At 47.3% G+C, this 15060-nt stretch overlaps 1 protein-coding gene across 2 annotated transcripts; it reads left to right on the top strand.

The window, feature by feature from the left end:
* The first annotated feature begins 2130 nt into the window (after positions 1-2130).
* ACP5 (acid phosphatase 5, tartrate resistant) lies at positions 2131-15060 on the top strand. 2 transcript variants are annotated; one of them, XM_028712640.2, is made up of 5 exons: positions 2133-2439; positions 5348-5602; positions 7432-7559; positions 11164-11509; positions 13203-15060. In XM_028712640.2, exons 2-5 carry the CDS (start codon positions 5348-5350, stop codon positions 13443-13445), a joined length of 972 nt encoding a protein of 323 aa, XP_028568473.1. In that variant the 5' UTR covers positions 2133-2439; the 3' UTR covers positions 13446-15060. The 2 variants fall into 2 exon arrangements, with proteins under 2 accessions (XP_028568474.1, XP_028568473.1); XM_028712641.2 differs by lacking the exon at positions 7432-7559 and having other exon boundaries at positions 2131-2439.

Here is a 15060-nt window from a genome sequence, read left to right as displayed (position 1 = left end):
ACTCCTTATGGGGTCTTCGCTGCGAGATCACATTCATCCGGTACTATACCAGCTGCACTGGCTCCCGGTGGAGTACAGGATCAGGTTTAAGGTGCTGGTTTTAACCTTTAAAGCCCTATACGGCCTAGGACCCTCGTACCTACGGGACTGCCTCTCCTGGTATGCCCCACAGAGAAACCTACGGTCTGCAAATAACAACATCCTCAAGGTCCCAGGCCTCAGAGAGGTTAGGCTGGCCTCAACTAGAGCCAGGGCCTTCTCGGCTGCGGCTCCAATCTGGTGGAATGCTCTGTCACAAGAGACTAGGGCCCTGCGGGACCTGACATCTTTCCGCAGGGCCTGCAAGACAGAGTTGTTCCACCAGGCCTTTGGTCAGGGCGCAGCCTGACTCCCTCCTCTGGCAACCTGCACAGAATTTTGCCTAATCGGTTGCCAACAATTTGATTTTAATTAATTTTATAATGAAATGTTTTTAGAATGTTTTTAGAATTTAACTGTTTGATTATTTGACTGTTGTTAGCCGCCCTGAGCCCGGCTTCGGCTGGGGAGGGCGGGATATAAATAAAATTTATTATTATTATTATTATTATTATTATTATTATTATTATTATTACCAAATGTAACAATTCACTGATAAATGTATCTATGTACTGGCTCGCTGGGGAAACTTCAGAAATTCATATACTGTATCTCTTTTGTTACACTTGATGGGTGTTTGGTGGAGGGCAAGGAGAACCATGGGGCAGGGTCCAGGATGCTCAGATTACTGCCACCAGACCTCCCCTTTCATGATGTAACCATGATGTATTAGTGATGTAGTTTGGGTGGGGTGTAACATGGGGATTAGCAGCTAATAAAAGTTTGGGTTCTCTTTTGTTCAGGGCTTCCATCTTGTTTCACCTGGTGGCAGGTGGGAGTCCTGTCATGACTGTCTTCAATAAAGACCAAGTCTACTGGCTGCTGTTTTGCTCTGGTATTCCTGGCTGGTGTCCTTGTTTTCTTTGTCCAAGGGAGCCCTCAGATTTCTCCGTTAACAAAGGTCAATAACTTCAACCCTAAACAAAGGTCAACAACTTTGGTCGGCCCTCATGCATGTTTACTTCATGAAATCTGGCCCTCTTTGAAAAGAGTTTGGACACCCCTGGCTTATAGGCCATGGCAGCCTCTTCATTTGCCTTCCCTTTCATATGGAAAAGCCAGCTTTTCGTTTCTCCCGGGTTTAGCCTCGCTGGCTTTTGGCTCACCACTTCGTTGTGCTTTGTATTGTTGTAAACAAAAATTGCTCTTTTCCCTTATGGGGGTATCCAAGAGCCCATATAGAGTCCTTACATAGGTTCCCTATTGGTAGGAGAAAATAACAGAGGCCAACCAGAGAATATTGAGAAGCAAAGCAGCTAGTAAGCCTGATCTTTATTGATCTGCTGCAACAGGGTACTCCCTCACCCACAGGAGAGAGGAGGAACCCAGAACAATGGCGCGCAAGCCCTTATATGGACTTACATATACATCACAGAAGGGGTGTAACCTAAGACCACCCCTCAGATATCATCATACCTACATCACAGAAAAGGTGGTCTAAAACAGAAATTTGAATGTTGTTTATCTCCTGTCTGGCAGGTTACTTGATTGGATACCCTGGGGAGCCTGGCCAGTCTTTTGTAATGATAAATAGTTTCTGGGCCAGATCACAGGCTCACACCCTATTCATATTTTAAATGTGCCCTTAAGACAGGATTTGTGAGGAAAGAGACAATGGGGAGGTTTCCCACTCTGACCTTGCAGAGAAAACATTTGCTCAGTTTAGGAATCAAAATGGTTCCAGGTTGGTCTTCCTGTGCTGATCTATGTACGTGCTTGGTTGGTACACTTATGAACATTACCATATATCTAAGACCTCAAAATTCCTATCACAGTATCTTATCAGAAGGTCCCACAGCTAGTCCGCCGGTCTCCTTCAAACGGTGCATTTCCTGAGCGCTTCTTCAAAAAAGTAAGCAAGCCTTTGTGGCATCCGACGTGAGGAGCTGCGAAAGGGTTAAGGGGCTGAGCCGCAGTTTCCTTATCAGCTCTGCTGCGAAGGCAGGTTAAAGAATATTTAACCTCTGTCTGCTAGGAGGAGGAAGTGTCACATGGCTTGTGGGGGGGTGGGAAGAGAGAGAGAGAGAAGTTAGTGTGGGTCATCACTTCAGCATCTGTTTCTCCATCTCACTCAGTTTTTCTGCTTCAATCCTGACTGGTGCTGGAGGGAACTCCCCCCCCCCATCCGCCCCAATTTCCCGTTTCCAGTTACTGATAAAATGTCCCATGTTGCAGCGGAGGTACTTCAGTTGTTTTCAGATGACAGAGACTCCCCGGAGAGAGAGGTGCTGAGTTAACACCCAGGACGATCGGATCCGAGCACATAAGTTTTGACAGGACGGATCTTAACAAAAACAGCAAGTAAGTTCCTCTTGTTACAAAGTCTTTCTCTTTCTGGTGCTTCCTCTACGTACTTGCTTTCCTACCTCGCTTACAGGTCGCCCCTGATCTGTCCCCCCCCCCTTTCCTTTTCCTTTTTTCCCCTCCCGGAGAAGAGCGCAATCGATGGATCCGTTTCAACGTTTTGTCACCGTTTGGACGCCCATGTTAATACAACCTAAAAACACAGGCTACCCATTAGGAAAGGCGCAAACAAGAGCAAATGTAAGGGATGCCAGCGTGGTTAAATCGAAGAGTCAAGAAAGCTGTACAGTGGTACCTCGGGTTAAGTACTTAATTCGTTCCGGAGGTCCGTTCTTAACCTGAAACTGTTCTTAACCTGAAGCACCACTTTAGCTAATGGGGCCTCCTGCTGCTGCTGTGCCGCCGGAACCCGATTTCTGTTCTCATCCTGAAGCAAAGTTATTAACCTGAAGCACTATTTCTGGGTTAGCGGAGTCTGTAACCTGAAGCGTATGTAGCCTGAAGCGTATGTAACCCGAGGTACCACTGTACAATGCAACAAGCCTTTTTTTAAGAAGTGAGTGTTTTGGGTGATGACAAAGAGAGAGCACAAGCTCTGGCAAGCCAAGTACAAACCTAGACTAAGGAGGTCTCTGAAGAACAAAGAATTAAAGCTATGAAACTGAATAATAAGGGATGTTTAAAGTTCAGCAGAAGGGAAATCAGCCAGAGCAGCACTGGGATTGTTACAGCCCTAATCCTAATCCAGGAGACGTCGACCCAGGGTGCAGCATCTGAAAAAAAGAAAAAGAGAGAGCAAATTCCATGCTAGGGATCATTAGGAAAGGAATTGAAAGCAAAACTGGCAATATCATAATGCCATTATTCAAATCTATGGTGTGATCACATTTGGAGTACAGTCATACCTCGGGTTGCGAACGCTGCGGTTTGTGCGTTTTCGGGTTATGGACCATGCCAAACCCGGAAGTACCGGAACAGGTTACTTCTGGGTTTTGGCGCTTGCACATGTGCAGAAGCACTAAATCGCGCCTTGTGCATGCACAGAAGCGCTGAATCGCATCATGGCGTGCGCAGACACGGCCCTGCAGGTTGCGAACGCTGCGGGTTGCGAATGTGCCTCCCGCACAGATCACGTTCACAAACCGAGGTTGCACTCTACCGTGTACAGTTCTGGTTGTTTCACCTCCTTGTGACATCAGGGTGCTGGACCAGGTGGGCCATTGCGGGTTATTCTTACTATGTTCTTTTGTTAATTGCACTGCAAAAAAGGAACGCTTGTCTTTTTTACTCTCTTTAATCACCAAATCTGGGTTTGATGTTGACATAATACTACAAAATAAGAAAGGTAGTGGCTTTTTAATAAATCCCAGTATCCAGGAGATTAGCAAATGGTATATAACCTCTTCTGCTTTGTATATCTCTCCATACCACAGCATGGCTGTGCGCTACCATGCTTTAAGGCTGCAATCTTGTGTGCACAGTTGCTGAGAGTAAGGGCACTACCAGACTTCTATATTCTTTGTTATTCATGCACATCCCGACAAATTTAGGCTGTGCAGTTAAAGCAGATTTGAAGCTCTTGTGAACCACACCCACTTCCCCTAAATATCAGATTTTTTGGATAAGGAAAGTGTGATAACTCTTGATTTGATCCAACATCCTCTAGTGTCTCCCCAAACTCTTCCAGAGTGAATGCCCAATGGTGTCTAATCTGTAAACAAAGGAATTGGGATGAGTGCCTCTCAGGCAGGTCCACAAATTCTCGGTAGACATGCACAGGAATGCACTATGAATGACAATAGCTTTCTAATGTAATCTTGGAGTGAGCAATGGTTGTTTTTTCAGGGCAAAGTGTGATTAGATAAATATGGGTGGAGTTCAACATGCTATACTGTATTAATGTTCTATCTGCACAACCACATCCACTAGCCAGACAGAATGTCTCTCCCTCCCCCCCCCTCCCATTCACCCCTCAGAAACAATTTTGTGGGAAAGTCCTGTTACACAAACAGAAGTCCTTGTGCAGGTCTTTCGCTGACGGGTTTGTTAAGTGAATTCTGCCCTATGTATCAATAGAAAGGTATTTTCACAAGGGACATTTAAAAGGTCACTGGGTTTTTGTATGTGTGTTTGTAAATATGAAGAACACACCCACACACCCACCCACAAACACACACACACCCAAGTATGGTATCAGTTGAAAAACAACACACTGGGTAAGGTATCAATTAGATTTTTTTTAATGGGTAATTGGCTGGTTAGGCACATTAGCTAGCTGGCAGGACAAAAATCTTGGGTTGGTGGAGAAATAGTTCCATTTTCTATGGGTGCTTCCAGGTGGCTGTTTATTGTTGCTCAGACATGCAAGTTTTTCACAGCACCCACACAATATTGTCACATTATATTGCCATCCATATCTTGCCCCCCACCATTTAATCATTATTTACCCCATTCATGGAAAATCCAGTGTTGGGGGGAGGGGAACTGCTGCCTGTGTCCCATGATCTGCAATATCCAAGTGACCCATTTGTAATATTAAACCCTCACCTGGAAGCATTCTATGCCTCATTAGCAATATCTAGAAATAATTTGTTGGGGGGTCTTCGCTGTTCTTGGCATCATTTCAAAGAACACAAAAAAGAAGCACAGGAGAAGCCGAAATGTTACATCCTATTGGACTCTGGTTGTTTTTAATAAGCGCTGCAATTTTTCAGGAGTGTGTGCTTGGAACAAACATGGAATAAAACTCTTTAGTAGTGAGACCAGAAAGGAGAGCAGTGCTCAGAGTCAAGGGGAAGGAGCTTCCAGGAAAAGATAGTAGCAATGCAAGCAGATCTGTGGTTGACCTTTTCCAGGTAAACGTTCTTTCTATCCCCATGTTGTCATCTCATTTCCTCGCTTTCAGATGATGAATTCCCTCTACCTTCTGGGGCTCTTCTTGGCTGCCCTGCCGAGCCTTCATGCACGCTCCTCCTTGCGCTTCATCGCTGTGGGAGATTGGGGCGGGGTGCCCAACGCTCCTTTCTACACAGCCCGCGAGGCAGCCGTGGCCAGTGAGATGGGACGTACGGCAGCTTCGCTGGGAGCAGACTTCATCTTGTCCCTCGGAGACAACTTCTACTACAGTGGTGTGCAGGACGCCTACGACAAGCGCTTTCAGGTCAGGAGGTGGTGTGTGTGTGTGTGTGTGTGTGTGTAGAGGCTGGGGACTCCATCAGGACTCCAGGGAGTGCTGGAATAGGATAAAGGTCAGAGTGCTGCTGAGTTAACTTGGACACAGCACACAGCCTACACAGTCCCAAGTTGGGAGCCCTGGGGTTGAGTGCCAAAGGTAAAGGGACCCCTGACCATTAGGTCCAGTCACGGACGACTCTGGGGTTGCAGCACTCATCTCGCCTAACTGGCTGAGGGAGCCAACGTCTGTCCACAGACAGTTTTTCCAGGTCATGTGGCCAGCATGTCTAAGCCGCTTCTGGTGAAACCAGAGCAGCGCATGGAAACGCTGTTTACCTTCCCGCCGGAGCGGTACCTATTTATCTACTTGCATTGGTGTGCTTTCGAACTGCTAGGTTGGCAGGAGCTGGGACAGAGCAATGGGAGTTCATCCTGTCGCAGGGATTCAAACTGCCGACCTTCTGATCGGCAAGCCCTAGGCGCTGTGGACCCCCCCCCCCAAATCCTGAATTACCTACGTGAATTTATTTTAAAGTGTATCCAAGGCACCACCAGCACACTTAGCAATCCTCACTATCAAGCAGAGACCATATAACACCGGTCTTGAAAGACCTACCTTGGCTCCCAGTACGTTTCCGAGCACAATTCAAAGTGTTGGTGCTGACCTTTAAAGCCCTAAACGGCCTCGGTCTAGTATATCTGAAGGAGCGTCTCCACCACCATTGTTCAGCCCGGACAATGAGGTCCAGCGCCGAGGGCCTTCTGGCGGTTCCCTCACTGCGAGAGGCCAAGTTACAGGGAACCAGGCAGAGGGCCTTCTCAGTAGTGGCGCCCGCCCTGTGGAACGCCCTCCAATCAGATGTCAAAGCGATAAACAACTACCTGACATTCAGAAGACATCTGAAGGCAGCCCTGTTCAGGGAAGTTTTTGATATGTGACATTTCTGTGTATTTTTCATCTTTGTTGGAAGCCGCCCAGAGTGGCTGGGGAAACCCAGCCAGATGGGCGGGGTACAAATAATAAATTATTATTATTATTATTATTATTATTATTATTATTATTAGGTGGCCATCTGTCTTGGATTCTTTAGTTGAGATTCTTGCATTGTAGGGGGTTGGTCTGGATGACCCTCAGGGTCCCTTCCAATTCTACAGTTCTGTGATTCTATGATTTAGAACACGCCCTTCAGGCAAACAGGCTCCTGGAGTGCCTGATAAGATCAAGATAGCCCCTGCTTCTGCCCTTAGGCTTACAATCTGAAAGACACAGCAGAAAAGGAGAAAATGGGGGGGAGGGGGGAGGGAAAAGCAAATTTCAGGCACCACTTTTATTTTAATTTTTACTTCTTTTATTAAAATGTTTAGAGAGTGTCAGTATGAAATGTTGCTGTGGAAATGGTTACATGTTAGATAAGGAACAACTGAAAGCCATAAATCTTCTCTTTCTTGAATGCACGCACATATAAGGGCACTATTCAAAATATTAGTATTTTTTTGGCGTTTTTCAGGTGCATGCTGTAAATTTAGGCTTCTACAAAGAGTGGACTATAGCTTTCTGTTGCCTTAACGCAACAAATCCGCGTTTAAAAAAAAACTTTGTGTGGTTAAGGAAAGCAACAGGGAGATTGCACTGAAAAGTGTGGGGTGGGCAAATTATTAATGGGGAGGTGCATAACCTCTGTACAAGCAAAGGAAGGAACAGAGGCATAGTCTAACCTTCAGCGTAAGCTCTCTGCAAGCAAATCCAGATGAATGCGCAATAAACAGATTGTCTGGAGGAATCCATAAACAAAGGCGCTCCTTTTTCTGTTGCAGGAGACATTTGAGTCAGTTTTCCAGGCCCCCTCATTGCGCAACTTGCCCTGGTATGTGCTGGCTGGGAATCACGACCATTCAGGGAATGTCACTGCACAGATTGCCTATAGCAAGATCTCCAAACGTTGGTAAGACTCCACTGCTGTGAGGCCTGTGATTTGTTGGTAGTTAAGCTGCAGGGAGTTACCAGGTGTGGAAAAGTTAGGGGACAGATTTTGCGGGAAGAGGCGAATGTCCTTGTCTGCGCCGTGGGCCCCCTAATATGTTCACAGGAGAGGTAGGATTTGATCTGTAGGCTTTGCAGCCGACACCCTTAGCCACTAGAATACACCAGCAATCTTTTTTGTATATTCTTATTTATTTTCAAGACTAAAATCTAGGTGGTGAATAATAAGAAATGCCTTGATTACTACTGATACCTGTCGTTTTTGAGTCAGTAACAGCTACTGCAAAGGTTGATGAATGCATTACATCAAGAAACAATAGAACAAATAACTATTCCCCTCCCTCCAAAAAAATATTTTTTTTTGTTAGCAGACCATACACAGTGCATCCTCCATAATGACACTTCCCCAAAACTCTACTACAGTGGTACCTTGGGTTACATACGCTTCAGGTTACATACGCTTCAGGTTACATACGCTTCAGGTTACAGACTCCGCTAACCCAGAAATAGTGCTTCAGGTTAAGAACTTTGCTTCAAGATGAGAACAGAAATTGTGCTCTGGCGGCGCGGCAGCAGCAGGAGGCCCCATTAGCTAAAGTGGTGCTTCAGGTTAAGAACAGTTTCAGGTTAAGTACGGACCTCCAGAACGAATTAAGTACTTAACCCGAGGTACCACTGTATAATATAGGGACACGGGTGGCGCTGTGGGTAAAACCTCAGCGCCTAGGGCTTGCCGATCACATGGTCGGCGGTTCGAATCCCCGCGGCGGGGTGAACTCCCGTCTTTCGGTCCCAGCTCCTGCCCACCTAGCAGTTCGAAAGCACCCCTAAGTGCAAGTAGATAAATAGGTACCGCTTTATAGTGAGAAGGTAAACGGCGTTTCCGCGTGCTGCGCTGGTGCTGGCTCGTCAGAGCAGCTTTGTCACGCTGGCCACGTGACCCGGAAGTGTCTCCGGACAGCGCTGGCCCCCGGCCTCTTAAGTGAGATGGGCGCACAACCCTAGAGTCGGACACGACTGGCCCGTACGGGCAGGGGTACCTTTACCTTTACCTTTACCACTGTATAATGGAAGGCAAAGACGATAATAAGGTCAGGGCAACTGTTTACATGACAAGATGGAAATACCATACCAAAACATAAATACAGATGTTAAGCATCCCAAATTTGTATACAGTATGAGGGAGGATGCTGTGTATTGTCTGCCCTCTTAACATAATTAATAAAAGAAAAAGAGCTCCAAGTTGAAGTAACTTTGTCTGTCTTTGAAGTGCCATGTAGTTAGTTTCTCCCTAAATGCAATATACCACACTTTGTGGTACACCAGCTCTTATTGTGGTACTCCAGCTCTTATTAAGCATCTTTAATATTTGTTTTTACTTCTCTCTTATAGTAACAAAACAAACAAGCAAGCAAAGCTGCCCTCACACCGCAGCTTCACTGATTTAAAATTTGCGCCACAGATTAAGCAATAAAAAACTTTATGTAAGTGGCTATCAAACCTCTTTCCTTGAGGAAAAATCTCTCTCAGCATCAAACACCTGGACGTTGCAGAGGATTCTGTGATATTGCTTACTTTAATTATTCTATCATTTCAGAGCCAATGTTTCTATAAAATGCATTCAAAGGGCAAGGTAGGGTGCTGATCACAGGCCTTTGGGGCCTCAGTACTGAACGGGACTTATTCTGGAGTAGACAAGTGTACGATTGCTCTGTTAGTTGACTGCATAGTCCTTTAAAAAGCAGGTCACACAACTTAGCTGCATTGTATATTGTGTTCTCATCAGAGTAACTGAGGCATTGAATTTGTAGATTATTCTCCAGTGATATACAGAAGAGCTGAGAAAGGGAAGTACTTAAACGTTTCCCGATGGTGTCCCCCCCCCAAAATAAAATTCACACCCACACACCAGACAGCTGCTTTCATACCCACGGGTGGGGGGGGGGAAGATACCTAGGCCCACATATCTCTTCCTCTCAGAGGAGAAAAACAGTTTGAGGATATTCAATGCACAAACAGCCGGGGAGGGAGTTAGTTATTTCTTCTCCTGCCTCTATTCCAATGAAATTTGGAGCCCTGCCAGCTGCATTGCATAATTTTTAAAAAGCCAGCCAGGGGACACTTCATAGACCTCCCAGATCGCATCTACCGTATTTTTTGCTCCATAAGACGCACTTTCCCCCTCTTAAAATCTAAAGGGAAATGTCTGTGCATCTTATGGAGCTGTGCTGGTCCCAGGGGGGATAAGGTACTATTACCGTAGGCCAAGATCAACAGGGAGCCGGGCGGGGTAGCAGGAACGATGGTAGGGCAGAAGCAAGAGTCCAGGCGAGGAACAGGAACACTGGTAGGGCAGAAGCAGGAAGCCAGGCGAGGAACAGGAACACTGGTAGGGCAGAAGCAGGAGTCCAGGCAAGGAACAGGAACACTGGTAAGGCAGAAGCAGGAATCCAGGCGAGGAACAGGCACACTGGGAGTGCCGAACAAGGACTGGGTAAAGCAGATACTTCACAACGACGTTGCTCCCGCAACCTGGGACCAGGCTGCCTGACCTTTATCTTCTTCTAAGGCCGGGGGCAGTCCCGGCCCCCAGAAGCCCCGCCTCTCTTGGCCTTAAGGCGAGCACTCCTCCTGGGAGACACCAGTTCCCTTCGCCTCTCTGCCCTAAGCCTCTGCAGATCAGGAGAGGCCGAAGGGTTACTGGGCCCCGGGGGAGGCTCACCTGTAGCCACTGAGTCTTCCAGCACCTCTGGGGCCTGAATGATTTCACCTGGTGCCTGCTCTTGAGTTTCCTCAGCATCTAGGCCTTGCCCCAGTTCAGCCGGCCCTGGAGGCGGGGACTCCTGTGCCGGCTGGGATTCCTCCGGATCGCTCTCAGACTCGGAATCCCAGGCCATCACAGGAGCGAATGTGTGGTCCCGGGGGCGGGGGGGGGGACCCAGGCTCCCCCTGCCAGCCCCGACAAGCCCCTGAGCAGCTCTGGGGTAGCCCGCGAAGCCTCCGCAGGGCAGCGGGGAGCCTTCATCCCGCTGCCCTGGGGAGGCTTCGCTATCCCTGGCTTTTGCGGGAGGTGGGGGAAGGGACAGAGCGAGGCTCTCTCACTTCCCCCACCTCCCGCAAAAGCCCCCAAAAGCCGCAATTTTTTTTCTTGAATTCCCCCCCCCCCTCCAAAAAAAGTAGGTGCGCCTTATGGTCAGGTGCACCTTATTGAGTGAAAAATACAGTAGTTTGGCCCAGAGTGCCTGCAAAGGTGCTACTTCTCCTTGGAGCTGTGAGGTGATCCTTGCAGATCTACAGGTACAAGTCCTGGCTCAAAGTAATCCCCCTTCTGTTTTGATGTCTGGTTAGGCCAGCCCTTGCATGGGTTCCCCATCCCATCTCATCCACAGAGCTTTTGTGGCTGTGGAAGCATCCCACCAAAGGCCTTGCGATATAGAAGCACCTTCTTCTTCTTCTTCTTCTTCTTCTTCTTCTTCTTCTTCTTCTTCTTCTTCTTCTTCTTCTTCTTCTTCTTCTTCTTCTTCTGCCTTTCTAACTGTTTTGCCTCCCACTCTTTTCACTTCCAGGCACTTCCCCAAAAACTACTACAGGCTGAGGTTTAAGGTGCCTGGCACCAATGCCACGGTTTCCATTGTTATGATCGACACGGTGACTATCTGCGGCAATTCGGATGACTTCCAAAATGAGCAGCCTCTGCACCCACAGGAACTGGGCGCGGCCCGCTCCCAGATGTCCTGGCTCCGCAAACAGCTGGCCAACTCTCAGGATGACTACTTGTTGGTGGCTGGGCACTACCCAGTGTGGTCGGTGGGGAAGCACGGCCCAACGACATGCTTGGTGAAGCACCTGCAGCCGCTGCTGCTGAAATACAAGGCCACAGCCTACTTGTGCGGCCATGATCACAACCTGCAGGTGAGCCAAGGAAGAGAGAGCCCCATCATCCTTGCTTAGAACTTTGCTCTTGCACACTTCCTATAAAGACGATGCCCCTTGTGGTAGAAAGTGGTAGATTTGGGCCTGGGTCTTGGGCTTCCTTTGTTGTTGTTGTTGTTTAGTCGTGTCCGACTCTTCGTGACCCCATGGACCAGAGCACACCAGGCACTCCTGTCTTCCATTGCCTCCCGCAGTGTGGTCAACTTATGTTCGTAGCTTTGAGAACACTATCCAACCATCTCGTCCTCTGTCATCCCCTTCTCCTTGTGCCCTCCATCTTTCCCAACGTCAGGGTCTTTTCAAGGGAGTCTTCTCTTCTCATGAGGTGGCCAAAGTATTGGAGCCTCAGCTTCAGGATCTGTCCTTCCAGTGAGCCCTCAGGGCTGATTTCCTTCAGAATGGAGAGGTTTGATCTTCTTGCAGTCCATGGGACTCTCAAGAGTCTCCTCCAGCACCATAATTCAAAAGCATCAATTCTTCGGTGATCAGCCTTCTTTATGGTCCTGCTCTGTTTCCCACCTGTAAAAGAGGGGAAGAATAATGATCTTGCTGCAGGAATGAGTGAGAAAATACACACTAAACGAGCCACAAGTGCTATTGAAAAGTGTGAGAAGGAAGTTCTTAGTTCATGACCTGTGACTGTTGGGGTGTTGCTCTTGGTTTACGGCCTCTTTCCCCCTTCCTCCAATTTCTGCCTCATAATGCTATCCCAACACCTGCCTTTTGCTTTTCATTGCACACTGGGAGAGCTGGTAGAAGTGGGGAAGCAGGTGGGCTCCTTCGCTAACTTTCCATCCCATGTCTTGTGTCTCTTCACCAGCACTTCCCTTTGACCACTGACCCTTGCGCCATGAGCGCCTCTCCTGCTGCCACCTGACGTACCCTTTCCTCAACCTCTCTCGTCTTTTCCATTCCTTTCCTTCTCCCAACTTGGTATGTCTGGCACAGGTAGCAAGTCCCTCTGGAGAGGAACTGTGCCATTTGATGGTCTGTGTAGAACTTGAGCGCTAAACATAAAAATGTGCCCCTACAGCCCTGTCTCTTCCTATCTGGCAGCCTATCTTGAACATGCTTTGTCATCATTATTGTTGATTGATTGATTGAAATCTTATGCTGCTTTTCGTTCAAATGAATCCCAAAGCAGCTTACAAACAATAAATAACAATAACAAAATAGAGCATAATAGAATATCACAAGTACTACATAAATCATACAAGATCATTACAACTATTGCACCCCACCGCCTTTCCTTCTTGGAGCAACACTGCGCTTCAGCAATACTGAGCTTCTCACAATCGTTCCATGGGCTGGAAGTTGTACCCCTGTCTCTTAAATAAAAGTCTGTCACATATACAGTGGTACCTTGGTTCTTGAACTTAATCCATTCTGGGAGTCCATTGGACTCCTGAAACCGTTCGAAGACCAAGGCACGACTTCCGATTAGCTGCACTCAAGCAGAAGCCACGTTGGACGTTTGGCTTCTGAAAAACGTTCGCAAATGGGAGCTGATTTATTCAACAACTAAGTCGTTTGAGAACCAAGGTACCACTGTAATGTTTTCCTGACATGCATGGGCGGGGGGATAGCTAGGCAACAACATGATGGCTTGAGACACCCAAAAGTTATGTGACGGTGATACTGGGTTGAGCCTGTTCCTCCCTTTCTCCAACAGTACCTCCAGGACAAAACTGGCTTGGGCTATGTCCTAAGTGGAGCGGGGAACTTCATGGATGACAACAAGCAACACCTTCACGAGGTCCCTGCTGGATACCTGCGCTTCTTCTATGGCCACGCCTCTTCTCAAGGGGGCTTTGCCTACATTGAGATTAATGCCAAAGAGATGAGCATTACCTACATTGAGGGCAAAGGCAAGTCTCTCTACAAGACCTCGCTGCCCAGGCGGAGACGTTTCTGAAGATGAGACAACAGTCAGCATTGGCCTTGTAGGGGCAGTTGGCCTCTCTGACACACACAAACACAGCACGCCTTCCTCCTAGGGCTGAGAACTGGCATTTGTGGGGAGTGTAGCCATCGAGAGAGCTCTAAGATCTCCTGTTTGTGAGACACTCCTACTGTTCTGCACACCTCAAAAGACCCACCTGTACATAACCGGTCGTGGTTATGTAGTTCCACCTTCCTCCCAGTAGAACCTCATCTCTTCTGCATCCAAAGCCTTCCTTTCTGAATGCTGCCTCTGAATCCTTGTATGTGGCTCCTGCCCAGATATTGATAACGTACCAAATCCAGAGTCATCACTGGTCCAGTTTAATCGCCACCTGGCTGGTGGCTACTACGAGCCTTTGTCATAGGTGTTAGGTAAACGTCATAGGTGTTAAATTTTCAGCATTTCAAAAACTGCAAGAATGGAGGAACAAGCCATAGCAGGCAAGGGTCAGAGATCTGCTCAGCTTAAATGAAATCCATACCCTTGCTCCTGGCCTTTGTTCCAACTGCAGGATGAGGCCTCCATGCAGTCTTGCTATGCCCATTGCTGCTTCTGGGGGGCAAAATGAGAAAGGAAGAATGTAGAATTGCCACTTAACCACCCCCAGAGCCCTTACAAGCTGCCTATCGCACAAACACATGAGAGGTAGAAGAACCAGACACTGAGTAGTCCTAATTCATTCCTCTCCTAGTACAAAAAAAGAAGAAAAAGCAGGGACTGTTCCCTCACTTACTATATAGCCAGACATCATGGTGTCTGTAGCTGCCATGAACTTTCAGAATTATCTCAAATAAGAATGAACCTTTGCCTACTTAAGATCACCATTCGGAAACTATCTGCTGGCTCATCTGTTTCAGGTGTAAACAGTGGGACTCAGCTAGCTGTTTAGGGTTGGGGCTGAAAAATAACTTTGCTCTGTCTGAGCAGCACCCAGTGAAGCCGGGAAGTGTTTGGATGCAGATGACATTTGGATCCTTCCCCTTTAACTTTTCAAGTACATGATCCTCCTCTATGCACCTCTTATGTAGAAATTCTGTACCACACAGGCGAGGCTTTGCAGCAGGAGTTTTCCTCCTGTTGACAAACAGCTCCTGTAGATCGGGAGATGGTAGCGATTAGGAAAGTGGGGGTATGCAGAACACCCAGACTTAAGCTCCTCACTTTAGTAATTTTATTGCCCAGACCCATGTCCTTTCAAGACAGTGGACTTAATGATTCAGTTGTTCATCCTATCCTGGTGAAACAACACTCTTCAAATGAAGAATGCAAGTTTTTCTGTGTGCCAAAGGAAGAGGAGCTCCGTCTGCCTTCTAAACAGCCGCTACTGGATGAATAGGTCTCTTCCTTTCTGGATTTTTCTTCTGAATCTTCTGTTTTGTATTTGATTCTGCTCCAAACGTTAGTTGCTGTTATGCATTTTAAAGCCATTCACTTGCCAAGATGTTTATCTGCAAGATCAATGATTCTGTGCAACCAGGATCCAGTTTTATTCTGTATATGGGCTCCTTAGGTTCGGTTGAAGAAAACATAGAATCTTCTAATGTTTTCTCCTGACTAGCTTTTCAATAAATTACTTTTAATACTT

This window comes from Podarcis muralis, chromosome 17 (assembly GCF_964188315.1).
Source record: "Podarcis muralis chromosome 17, rPodMur119.hap1.1, whole genome shotgun sequence".
NCBI lineage: Eukaryota > Metazoa > Chordata > Lepidosauria > Squamata > Lacertidae > Podarcis > Podarcis muralis.
Note: the sequence above shows the minus strand (reverse complement) of the source record. Positions and strands in the feature narration are given on the sequence as shown.

Bases quoted from the DNA above. Each gene is read 5' to 3' on its own strand.
- ACP5 (XM_028712640.2), top strand. From the start codon at position 5,348: ATGATGAATTCCCTCTACCTTCTGGGGCTCTTCTTGGCTGCCCTGCCG. The intron at 7,560-11,163 runs GTAAGACTCCAC...TTTCACTTCCAG, and splicing joins AGCAAGATCTCCAAACGTTG to GCACTTCCCCAAAAACTACT. The intron at 11,510-13,202 runs GTGAGCCAAGGA...TTTCTCCAACAG, and splicing joins GCCATGATCACAACCTGCAG to TACCTCCAGGACAAAACTGG.